The sequence below is a fragment of the Mauremys reevesii genome, linkage group 2, assembly GCF_016161935.1.
Source record: "Mauremys reevesii isolate NIE-2019 linkage group 2, ASM1616193v1, whole genome shotgun sequence".
NCBI lineage: Eukaryota > Metazoa > Chordata > Testudines > Geoemydidae > Mauremys > Mauremys reevesii.
In genome coordinates this window covers 263,157,388-263,169,736 of record NC_052624.1, presented here as the reverse complement: position 1 = coordinate 263,169,736, position 12,349 = coordinate 263,157,388, and the positions used below count along the sequence as shown (strand labels likewise).

At 40.2% G+C, this 12,349-nt stretch overlaps 1 protein-coding gene across 1 annotated transcript in view; it reads left to right on the top strand.

The window, feature by feature from the left end:
• Window positions 1–10,137: 10,137 nt before the first annotated feature.
• Window positions 10,138–12,349, top strand: part of TNFRSF11B (TNF receptor superfamily member 11b) — a 71,537-nt gene continuing 69,325 nt past the window's right edge. The window contains exon 1 of the mRNA XM_039521440.1: window positions 10,138–10,204. Within this exon, the coding sequence (XP_039377374.1) occupies window positions 10,196–10,204 (9 nt within the window). The 5' untranslated portion in view covers window positions 10,138–10,195. The remainder of the gene's footprint in view (window positions 10,205–12,349) is intronic.

Below are 12,349 nucleotides of genomic sequence, written 5' to 3'. Positions count from 1 at the left end.
ACTCCATGAAAGGTCTGATATTAACTAATGTCACCATTATGGTTTTCCATGGAAACACATATAGATACTGCCAAACATTGGGGTTGTTTAAAAAAAAAGGAATTCCAAGTTCCATTAGATATGACTCTCTCTCTCTCTCTCTCTCTCTCTCTCTCTCTCTCTAAAATATAAAGTGAAAAGCTGCAATTGTTTCATAATTTGTGTTAGTCAGAGTGCAGCCTGTTCCTGTGTCAGAACAGAACCCAGCAAACAAGCAGGCAGTGATTGAGTTCCAGTGAATGACTTACAAAATAGCCTCCAGCTCTTGCTGACCTGATGTAGCACTGAATAAGTGTCCTACCCTGGGAAAATATTTCCTGCTTCATTTTCATAAATATTTATGTAATTCCTTCTGGGAACCATGCCTCCTTTAGAAAACTAAGCCCACTGCTTCATGACACAAATTTAACTCTGTTTACATTTGAGAGAGAAGCCCTATCTCAGCTGTCTTTTTTCCCCCCTTCACATATCTTTCTCCCTTCAAAAATCTAATAATGGGCCTGAGTCACAGGATTAGGATCCAGATCAGCAATTTGAACACTCAAAAGGTGGTTCGGAGTTCTAGTATTTGACGTTGTTAACACAGGGGCCAGATGCAGAATCCAGACCTGAATCTGAGCTTCCCCATGAGTTCAGATCCACAGGTCTGGTTTGAGACCCATCTCTAAACACTATGAACAAGGAACAAAACAATTGCAAGGTAGAACTCTCAAAATTTTTATAGCTGGAAACAGCCCTCCATTTATAGCAGGAAATGCACTGCTTCCAACCTAAATGGAATTAACCTGCATCCGAAGAAGTGGGTATTCACCCACGAAAGCTCATGCTGCAAAACGTCTGTTAGTCTATAAGGTGCCACAGGATTCTTTGTTGCTTCTACAGAACCAGACTAACACGGCTACCCCTCTGATACTGGAATTAACCTGGTATCTTTAAGTATCCCTCTCAGTGCTTGATGATACCACCCTTGTATTAGCAGGGGGAGGAAGGGAATCATGCACAAAAGATTGGAACTGAGAATCCCCCTGAGAAAATGAGCATTTTCCTCTATTCCACAAAAGCTAAGTGTAGGGTGACAAACATCTATTTTAATATATTAAAGCACAGACAGGCCAAAGATCTTGAGGGGAAAGGGGGAAATGCCAAGAAGTCAGTATGGTATACACCCTAGCTCACTGTTGTCCCCTCCTCCAGGGTGGCATTTTTGCCAAGAAGTCAGTATGGTATACAGAACCAGACTAACATGGCTACCTCTCTGATACTTGACTCTATGTATTTTGCCGCCCCAAGCATGGCAGGCAGGCAGCTTTTGGCGGCGCGCCTGCGGGAGGTCCGCCGGTCCCACGCCTTCGGCGTCCCCACTGCCAAATTACCGCTGAAGCCACCGGACCAGCAGACCTCCCGCAGGCATGCTGCTGAAAGCAGCCTGACTGCCGCCCTCACGGCGACCTGCACGCCGCCCCTCCGGGGCTTGCCACCCCAGGCACGCGCTTGGCGCACTGGTGCCAGGAGGTGCCCCTGCCCTCCACTGGGGGATAGGCGCTGTTTGGGACTTTGGAGAAGGTTGGTTCATTGCTGGGAGAGAAATTATTGACAGGGGGCTGAAATTCAGCCTTATGCAGAGAGCCAGAACAAGGCATAGACCTTATGCTGGTTCTCTGCTCAGGGCTGAATTTCATCCTAACATCTAAGTTTTGTGCTGCCTCTCTGCATAGGGCCAAATTTCACCCATCATGTATACAAGTCCTGTTTACCTCGAACAATAGTGGCAAAACCAACAGCAAAGCTCCTCAGTGAAAGCTCCACTTCCAGAACTGCAATGATAGTACACCTCTACCCCATTATAGCGTCACCCAATAGAACACGAATTCGGATATAATGTGGTAAAGCAGCGCTCCGGGCAGGGGGGGCTGTGCACTCCAGCGGATCAAATCAAGTTCGATATAACATGGTTTCACCTATAATGTGGTAAGATTTTTTGGCTCCCGAGGACAGCGTTATATCGAGGTAGAGGCGTACTGAGCACCGTTAGCCCATCAGCTTCTCAAGCCAACTCTGTTCCTGTCTCCTTCTTCCAGCATTCTGGCAGCTGTGTCCTGCCTTATTCCCCTTTGTTTTAAATGTTGCAACCAAACACATAGTGGTGTATTATAAACTGTGTTAAAATTGTAAACTATCACTTAAAATGTTCAGAGGTTATTTCTGGTCCTGCTTGCAGACTAGAGGGCTTTGTAAAGAAGCAAGGTATGTGGGCCTAGCAGAGTCCATGATCAGAGAGCCAGGCTAGAGTCAGGTGGAGTGGGTTGTGCTTTCTGTTTTGGGTTCTTTTGTGTTATTGTTCAGAATTCTAAGAAATAAAGCAGGGCAGGGGGTGGAGTGCAGGAGGGGGCTCAGGGCAGGGGGTTGGGGTGCAGGAGGAGTTTGGGGTGCGGGCTCTGGCCCAGCACTGCTTACCTGGAGCGGCTCCAGGGTGGTAGTGGCTCCGGAAACATAGTTTGGCAAAATATGGCCTATGACACTGTTGTTATCCTGCTGGTAAAATATTTATTTAAATCGACTTCTAGCTAACACAGTTCCAACTCCACCATAGTCCAGGTCTAGCACAGTCTGTGTTCTAGCTGAAGGCTTCTTCGGTCCCAGCACTGTGCAGCATGGGGGTACTGTGTAATATATTGGCTCTGTCACACAAACCCCCTTACAGCTCTGTGCATGTTTTATGAGTGTCTTATACAGCCATCTAGTGGCTGGCACACAGAGGCTAAGGGACTTACTACTAGCAGTAGATACAATTCCCCTTTGTATTAAGTAGTAGAGGTCTGTGATTTTGGATCTGAAAGACCAGGTTCTAGTCCCAGTGTCTGATTTATACAATCGTTGTTTGTACTACATGGCTTTGTTATAATGTCACCTTGCATAGCACACCTGTGTACAATTCAGTACTAGTATGTAGTGATTTTCTGCTTCTGGAGAAGTTCATACCTCTCTAGACATTGTCCAGCCATCTGTGACAGAAATAAATTTTATCTCTGGGTCTCATTAAAGTACTTCTGATTAGTAATTTTGCTATTGGAATGTGAAGCAAATAGCAGGTGTTTTCAGAATATGTTCTTGGGATAGGATAACCAAAACTACAAGCTATTTCCCCCTCATGTTTCAAATGATATACATTTAGGTGAATTAATGGAGATATCCTATCTCCTACAACTGGAAGGGACCTTGAAAGGTCATCAAGTCCAGCCCCTTACCTTCACTAGGCAGGACCAAGTACTGATTTTGCCCCAGATCCCTAAGCGGCCCCCTCAAGGATTGAGCTCACAATCCTGGGTTTAGCAGGCTGATGCTCAAACCACTGAGCTATCCTTCCCCCCAGCTGCTTTATTCTACAATTAATCCATTGCCTGCACTTATGGATTTAGTCCTGGGTATAAAAGAAATGTTCATAAATCACAGAAGTATTTCAGCCATCTCCTTTGGCGTTCTTAAATTATTCAAATTCTAAGCTGATGGGTAATGGAATTTGTATTTAGAAATAACATTAACTCAGTTTCAGACAGAGATAGCGTAAGTAAAATCTTATCCAACATCTTAATTTCTTCAAATGTTTCTTATCTAGATCCAGCTGGAACAATGTTTTATTAATATGAACCACACTCTTTTTCAGTTCAAGGTCCAGAACATGGCACACTCCTAGGACTTTACATTAGGAATTATACATTTCTTACCAATATTGCCTAATCCAAAGCACTGCATGCTAATGTGTTTTTATCCTAATTTAGATATATTTTAATTCCTTGTTTCCAGTGAAGAGACCTGAAGCCTAGGGTAGTAACTAGAACTTGACATAAACTGCATAGTTCAGAGCTAGATTAGGATCTGAATTCTTCCAAGGGTCTGGGTTCTCGATGATAGGCCATTTCTAATATTAACCAGTTCCCATCCACAGTGCGTAACAGGTATGTGCCATAAAAAGCACACACAATGCTGCATCACATACCTGGTATGTTCCCTTTTAAATGCCTATTTCCCACACAAAGAATTATGGTGATTCACAGGGGCTGAAAGTGACAAAATGATTAAAGCAATACCATGAAATCTCTGACTGTCGTTCTCCCTCTCCTGCTCTGTCCTTGTGCAACACACATTCTGGTCCCTGAGATGCAAAAAACTCACTTTGCACAGCGGTGGAGGCAGTTTGGCTGATCTCTCAAGTGAATCTATCTCTGTGTTGTTGACATGGCTCATTAACTACTGAATTTGTCCACATGAGCAAGACATACAGCTGTGTCCGCATTCCTGGGCTTGGAATCCTGCCCTTGTTGCCCACAGTCAATGTATGCACATGATTGCTTGGCTACCCATTCTAATACCCATGTGGTAGGATGGCGTAGTGCCTACTCACATAAGTGGTATGCCAATTTCACTAGGGCACAGATGGACACTGAAGATGGACTTAGATTAACATCCTGCTTAATGCTGCTTGTGCCAGCTCCTCTGCTGCAATCAGTCTTTTCTCTATGATTTCTAAACTAAGGAATGAGTGAAACCAAAAGGCATTCACAGGAAGCACGTGTTTCACTTTATGGAGGATGTGGAATGAGTCATTTATCCCTGAGAGACTTTCCCTGAATATGGGTATCAATGTGCCCTCAGTACCACCCTGGGCTGACTCCCTCTGAGGTCATTAGAATGGACCTCTTTCATACACAGGTGTGGGGATGGTGTGTCTTGACATTCTACACCTCGCCAGCACCAGAGAAAGTAATGGAAACCTGAGCTTTAAGGGGTGACAGGTAAGAGATGTGATTAGCTGAATAAAGTCCTAAACTGAGATTGCAAACACATGTTGACCTCCTATATGTCTTACAGCACCAAGCACTCTCTATATAATGATGAACAAAAACAAGCAATTAAGGACAAAGAGGGGAAACAAAGAAACCAACTGATCTAAAAGAAATGAAAGATAAATGAGAAGACACAATCCATCTATCAGTCAATTGCAAAGGATTAAAACAGAGACTAGAAACATATGTTGTGCTGAGTTTACTGCTGGCCTGATTTTACAGCTCTTACTCCTAAGAATAATACCTACCTAATTGGTCATTCAAGGTAGCACATTCTGGCCTCAAGAAATCCTTTAAATCCTATTCACTGTTTAGAATGTGAATTTATCCTGATTAAAGATTTGGTTTTCTGATTTTCTTTGAATTAGCTGAGCTAAAGGGAATCTGTAAAGAAGTGTGTCATTGTTTTTTTAAAAAGTGATTCAATGGGTCATATCGGTGATGCAGACAGCCATTAATGATCTAAATCATAAATGTTTGTCAAACATCATTTTACAATAACCATATACTATTATATATGGAACGTATTATGGTTTCCATCATTAAGCATGCATTCTTATAATACCTCATCATAGACAAAGTGCAGCCACAAAAATGATGCATATGGACAAAATATAAAATTAAATTATGGGTTTCTATATTGAAATGGAACTACTGATGATGCGTATGCCAGACATGAATGACACACATAGTAGAATTGTTAGTAAACATGGGGTAAACTATAAATACACATAAGACCAGACATCACACATTTTTTCAAGTGACAAACTTTGTATTAACAGAAACAAAAAATCATCACAAATCTAGACAGACAGTGCTGCTAAGTTATATGGCTGCATGATTCATTCCCTAAAGAAATCAATGTCAAGATGACATTTTCCCTATACTGGCAGTGGCTTATAATTTGGGTAAACTTTCTCTACCCTGTAAAAAAACAAACCATCAAACCAAAAGGTAACCACTGAAATAGCTACCACTTAACCAAAAAATAGTATTTAAATGGAGCACAATATAAACCTGCATGAGTCAGTCTACCGTAAATTTTCAGCAAATAGTATGTGTCACAGGGAACAACTTCTGTGTTTCCAAAGAATACAGACCTATATGGCACGCTTTTTAGAAACAAACTTTGTTCCAAATAGTAATTCCCTGCTTTCAATAAACAATTATTGTCTGCAACTAGTTCTTTCTAGTGACACATGCAACCAAATGGAAGCATTGTAAAAAAAAATGCCAGAGGGGTGCCTAGATTCATTACTGGGGTTACAGAAAATATGGATAGATTTTTTTTTAAAGAAAGACAGGATCATTATGATCATCTAGCCTGACCTGCTGTGTAATGTAGACCACAGAATTTCACCAAGTCATTCCTGCATGAAACCCATAACTTCTGGTTGAGCTGTAAGGTATTTTAACATCCCATCTTGATTTAAATATGTCAGGTGATGGAGAACGCGCCACATCCCTAGATAAATTGTTCCAATGATTATTTACCCTCATTGTATGCATAAATAAATAAATAAATACATAAAATGTTCCTTATTTCTAATCTGAATTTATCTAGCTTCAGCTCTCAGTCATTGGATCCTGTCTCTCTCTCTCTCTCTCTCTCGCTCTCTCTCTAGATATATATATAATGTGTGTGTGTGTGCATGAATACATAAATGAATCAATGGCATTCTTAGTGGTAATCAGCTTTTTATCAATAATTTTAGGGCCAATTGCAAAATGCCATTAGTCCATACAAAATAATATCTCAATTACAACATATACATCACTTTTCATCCTCAAGGATCCCAAAGCACTACTCACCAGCCAGCTCTGGGGTAGAAAGCACCTTGTTTACCAGTTCACATCAACAATACACAACAATTGATAGGATAGGAGGTGAAGATGATAATCATATAATCCCGAATCCAGGAAGGTGCAGGGGTCTACCTGTGTGGATCATTTTGCAGGATTATGGTCTTAAACTGAATTTAGATTGTGAGCTTCTCAGGGCCAGCATATTGTCTTCATGTTTGTCTGCAAAGTAAGTAGAATATGCTGGTGCTATATAAATCAATGTAATAAGTAAGTAGAGGGGCTTTAGGGAGGCAGAGGGCAATTTAACCATAGAGTATTAGAAGCCAGTCACACCACATGCTCACAGAAAGATGGCACAGGATGTTCGTCAATAAGAATGAAATATTTTTTGCCCTTTAAACTTAAAAATTCAATTCTTACACAGACACATTTCCTCAAAGAAAGGATATTTTTATACTGCTAGCTAAATCAAAATGTGTTGTGATGGGGAATGTCTTGCCATAACATATTGTGACCAATCTCTGTTTACTACTTTTCTTGGCATAATAGTCCAGAGGTCCAAAGATTTTGTTCACTGCAGTAGATAGTGCACATGACAACTCCACAGCTGTCTGTATTGGTGTCTTTGGTATTACCTTTAATGTGAAGAGACTGTCAAGATGGGGTCTGGCTGACTTCAGTGACCTTGGTTGTTCTTATTTGATTCACCTTTGCTTTTTAGTCAAGGAGACTCAGTTAAAAGGGCTGGATCCAGATCTTGAGATCTTTGATATCAGTTTTTGACTTGCTATCATTTTTTGATGAGATTACAAGTTTGACTGATAAAAGCAATAACACTAATGTAATATAGTTACACTCCTAGAAGGCATTTGACTTGGTACTGTACAATATTTTGATAAGAAACTAGTGTAATACCAAGTCAACATGGCACACATTTAAATAGATTAAAAACTGGCTAACTGATCATTACTCAAAATGTAATTGTATATGGAGAATCATCATCAAATGGGTGTGTTTCTAGATAAGTCTTGCAGGGACTGGTTCTTGCCCATATTCTATTTAACATTTTTATTAATGACCTGGAAGAGAACATAAAATCATCACTGATAAAGTTTGCAATGACAAAGACTAGGGGAGTGATATGAGGACAGGTCACTGTTACAGAGCAATCTGTATTGCTTGATAACTAGGTGCAAGCAAACAATGTGTTTTAGTACATCTAAATATAAGGTAATACATTTAGGAACAAAGAATATTGGCCATGCTTAAGGGATGGTCTTCTCTATAATGAGAGGCAGTGACTCTGAAAAGGACTTGGGGGGCATGGTGGATAACCGGCTGAACATGAGCTCCCAGAGCAATGCTGTGGTTGAAAGGAGTAATGAACTATTTGGATGAATAAACATGGGAATATTGCATAGGAGTAGGGAGATTATTTAACTTCTGTTTTTGGCACTGGTGCAACTGCTACTTGAATACTGTGTCCAGTTTGTGTCCATTCAAGAAGGATGCTGATGAATTGGAAGAGGGTTCACAGAAGAGCCAAGAGAATGAGTAAAGGAGTGGTAAGCAACATAAGGAGCTCAGTCTGTTTAATCTATCAAAGAGAAGGTTCAGAGGTGATGTGATCATACTTTATAAATGCCTACATGGGGAACAGAAATTTGATTAATAGAGCTCTTTAATCTAGGAGATAGTGGTATAACAAAATCTAGTGGCTGGAAGTTGAAGCTAGACAAATACAGATTAGAAATGAGGTGTACATTTTTAACAGTGAAGGTAATTAACAATTGGACCATCTTACCAAGGTTGTGGTGGATTCTCCATTGCTGGAAAATTTTAAATCGAGGTTGGATCCTTTTCTAAAAAACATATGCTCTAGTTCAAACAGGAATTAATTCAGGGAAGTTGTATGGCCTATATTATACAGGAGGTCAGACTAGATGATAACAATAGTCCCACCTGGCCTTAATATCTATGAATCTGCACCTGAATTTGTACTTTTTCAAAGTTTCAGGGTGCTTGGATCTGGGTTTGCTTTACATTGCTTTATGTAACCTTGAGCAACTCAGTGTTTGAATTTCCCCTAATGGAAAAAATTGTATAGAATTTAATAGAAAAGGTTAACTTTTCCAAGAGTGTTTTGGGCAATCCCATAAAACATAATAGAAAATTATAGCTATGCTACAGATTTCTATAGGATAGTGCAAAAATACTGTTAAAAGACAGTAGTTCTCAGCTAAATTCGATATGTTTTTAGACTAATAGCTATAACTCACTTCAATTTCTATAGATTCCAATTGGTTTAATATCTATGGAACATTCCTATAGAGTTTAATAAGGGTCAATTTCCCCATATGTTTAACAGAAATAATAAATATGTATGAAGTTCACCAAGATATCATTAGCTTAATTAATATTTGTACAACACTTTGTGAATGTTAAGCCCTAGATATGATTTTTCATTTTGTTTTTGGAAATAAACTGAATACAAATAGCAAATAATGTAATACAAATCCTGAGAATCATCTGGAATTGTTTCTCATGAAGACTGTTCTACACTTTTTTTTGCCAGGCAACAGGATTTTGTGTCCTTCAGGGCTTTCCTTCTGACATGGCTCATTGATCTGAGTTTAGTCTAGTTCAGAAGCTCTTGAGGCCCATGTGAAACAAAGGAGTGAAGCCAGTTTCTTAGGGAGAAATCACAAGGAGAAGCTGTTGTGTTTAATATTAAAACTCACATTATATGTTAGCAACATCTCAAATAAGGGAGCAGATACAGTTGGTTCCATCATTGTCTTAGCAGGAATACAGCCCTGTGCATTTGATTATGTGGTGAAACCTGCTGGAGACCAGCAAAAATTGGTCAGTGAGAGTGATATTTATGGATTTGGTTATACTTTAAAGTGGTCAGTAAAAGCAAGGATTCTAATAAATCTATCACAGAAAGGAAAATGTCAGTGCTGACTATACAGATGTTCTTGGATGGTTGAAGAGCATCAGTCTGGTTTTTTTTTTTTAACCTTACAAGAAAAAATAGTTATGTAGATGTGTTTCCTTAAAAGGATTTTAAACTTCTTAGCCAATTCCACAAGGCAAATTCCCTATAACCTGTATCAGATGTTCTGTGCTGGATGCTGAATTTTGCCAGTAATTGAAAGATAATTATTTGAACACAAACTTTCCAATATATCTCTATAAATGGGAATGTTACAAACGTTTTTCTCCTAAATTCAAAATGCACCTCTTCTTGGCTTCATAAGAAAATCTGTTGTCATCTGCATCTATGTGTTCTTTTTAGTCATTTGGGAACTATTAACATAATCTCTTGTTTTCTCTGCTATTATTTTTGCAGTACTGACTGACTGAAAAAGAAAGAAGCATGTAACTGTAAGCTGCCATTTGGAAAATCCAAATCTTTTGCAGAAGAGTCATGCGGAAGGTCCCTTCTCTGAACTTTTTGGTGGTCTGTTGAGTCAAGAAAGACCTAGGTCTGGCAATCCCCAAAGATGAACCAAGTAAGAAAAATAATTTATTTTGAAAGGATGTTTCCTCATCAAAGCTCATTGCGAGAGAATGTGTTGCAATTGTTGAGAATAAGGATCTCTTTTCTGGAAATATTCAATGCAGACATGCAGCCTTTCCCACTGTATATCTAATATTCTGATTTATACAGGGAGGCCAGATATCCAAAATGATCAGGGCTCCCAAACGTTTTCACATTGAAGGCAACAGTAAAACTCTTATTGACTTTAACTGGACTAGAAGTGGCCTCCCCATTCCACCTTTATACTAATATGCTAGCATTAACAGGAAGAACATAAGAACGGCCAAAGTCCATCTAGTCCAGTATCCTGTCTTCCAACAGTGGGCAATGCCGGGTGCCCCAGAGGGAATGAATAGAACAGGTAATCATCGAGTGTTCCAGCCTGTCACCCATTTCCAGCTTCTGGCAAACAGAAGCTAGGGACACTTCAGAGCATGGTTTTGAATCCTTGCACATCCTGACTAATAGCCATTGATGGACCTATCCTCCATGAACTTATCTAGTTCTTTTTTTAACCCTGGTATAGTCTTGGCCTTCACAACATCCTTTGGTAAAGAGTTCCATAGGTTGACTGTGCGTTATATGAAGAAATACTTCCTTTTGTTTGTTTTAAACCTGCTGTCTATTAATTTCATTTTGTGATCCCTGGTTCTTGTGTTATGAGGAGTAAATAACACTTCCTTATTTACTTTCTCCACATCAGTCATGATTTTATAGACCTCTATCATATCCCCACCTTAGTCATCTCTTTTCCAAGCTGAAAAGTCCCAGTTTTATTAATCTCTCCTCATATGAAAGATGTTCCAGATCCCTAATCATTTTTGTTGCCCTTTTCTGAACCTTTTCCAATATATCTCTTTTGAGATGGATTGACCAGATCTGCACACAGTATTCAAGATGTGGGCATACTATGGATCTACATAGAGGAAATATTATCTATCCCTTTTCTAGTGATTCCCAACATTCTGTTAGCGTTTTTTACTGCCGCTGAACATCGAATGGATCTTTTCAGAGAACTATCCATGATGACTCCAAGATCTCTTTCTTGACAGATAACAGCTAATTTAGACCCCATCATTTTGTATGTATAGTTGGGATTATGTTTTCCAATATGCATTACTTTGCATTTATCAACATTGAATTTCATCCGCCATTTTGTTGTCCAGTCACCCAGTTTTGTGAGATCCCTTTGTACCTCTGCACAGTCTGCTTTAGACTTAACTATCTTGAGTAGTTTTGAATCATCTCCAAATTTTGCCACCTCACCGTTTACCCCTTTTTCCAGATCATTTATGAATATGTTGAACAGCACTGGTCCCAATACAGACCCCCTGGAGGACATCACTATTTACCTGTCTCCATTTTGAAAACTGACCATTTATTCCTACTCTTTGTTTGCTATCTTTTAGCCAGTTACTTATCCATGGGCTTGGGTACACTGGAGAGTTGCAGCACTGGTGGTGGGTTTACAGCACTGCAACTTACTCACCGTCCACACTTGCAAGGCACATACAGCGCTGCATCTCCCTGGTTGCAGCGCTGGCTGTACTCCTGCTCTGCCTCAGGTATAACTATTGCAGCGCTGGTAATGCAGTGCTGCTCCGCCAGTGTGGCCACCAAAAGCGCTGTAATTGGCCTCCAGAATTTTCCCATAATGCTTTTAACTAAAGAACTCTCTTTGTTTTGTTATGATGCCTCTCTTTGTTTTGTTGTGAACTCGGGGCTCCCGGAGCTGCTTATCTAAAAAACAAACACAGCTCCTGTTTGCTGTGAATGAGGCAGGCAGGGGGATGAATGTCTACAGCTAGTGTTTGCTTGAGGAGAGAAACAGCACGGTGGGGGAGGGAAGGGAGTCCGTGGGAGCAGCTGCTTATCTGGTCTGCAGGCTATTTGCATTTTTAAAAGTGAATGAGGGCTCGGGGAAATGGTCAGAATTTGCAAGGCAGGGAGCTGACACAGTGTCGGCTCCAAAAATCCACTTTCTCTCTCTCTCCCTCTCCCCCACTCTCCCTGTCACACTTCACCCCATCCCCCTCTTTTGAAAAGCATGTTGCAGCCACTTGAACGCTGGGATAGCTGCCCATAATGCACCACTCCCAACACCGCTGCAAATGCT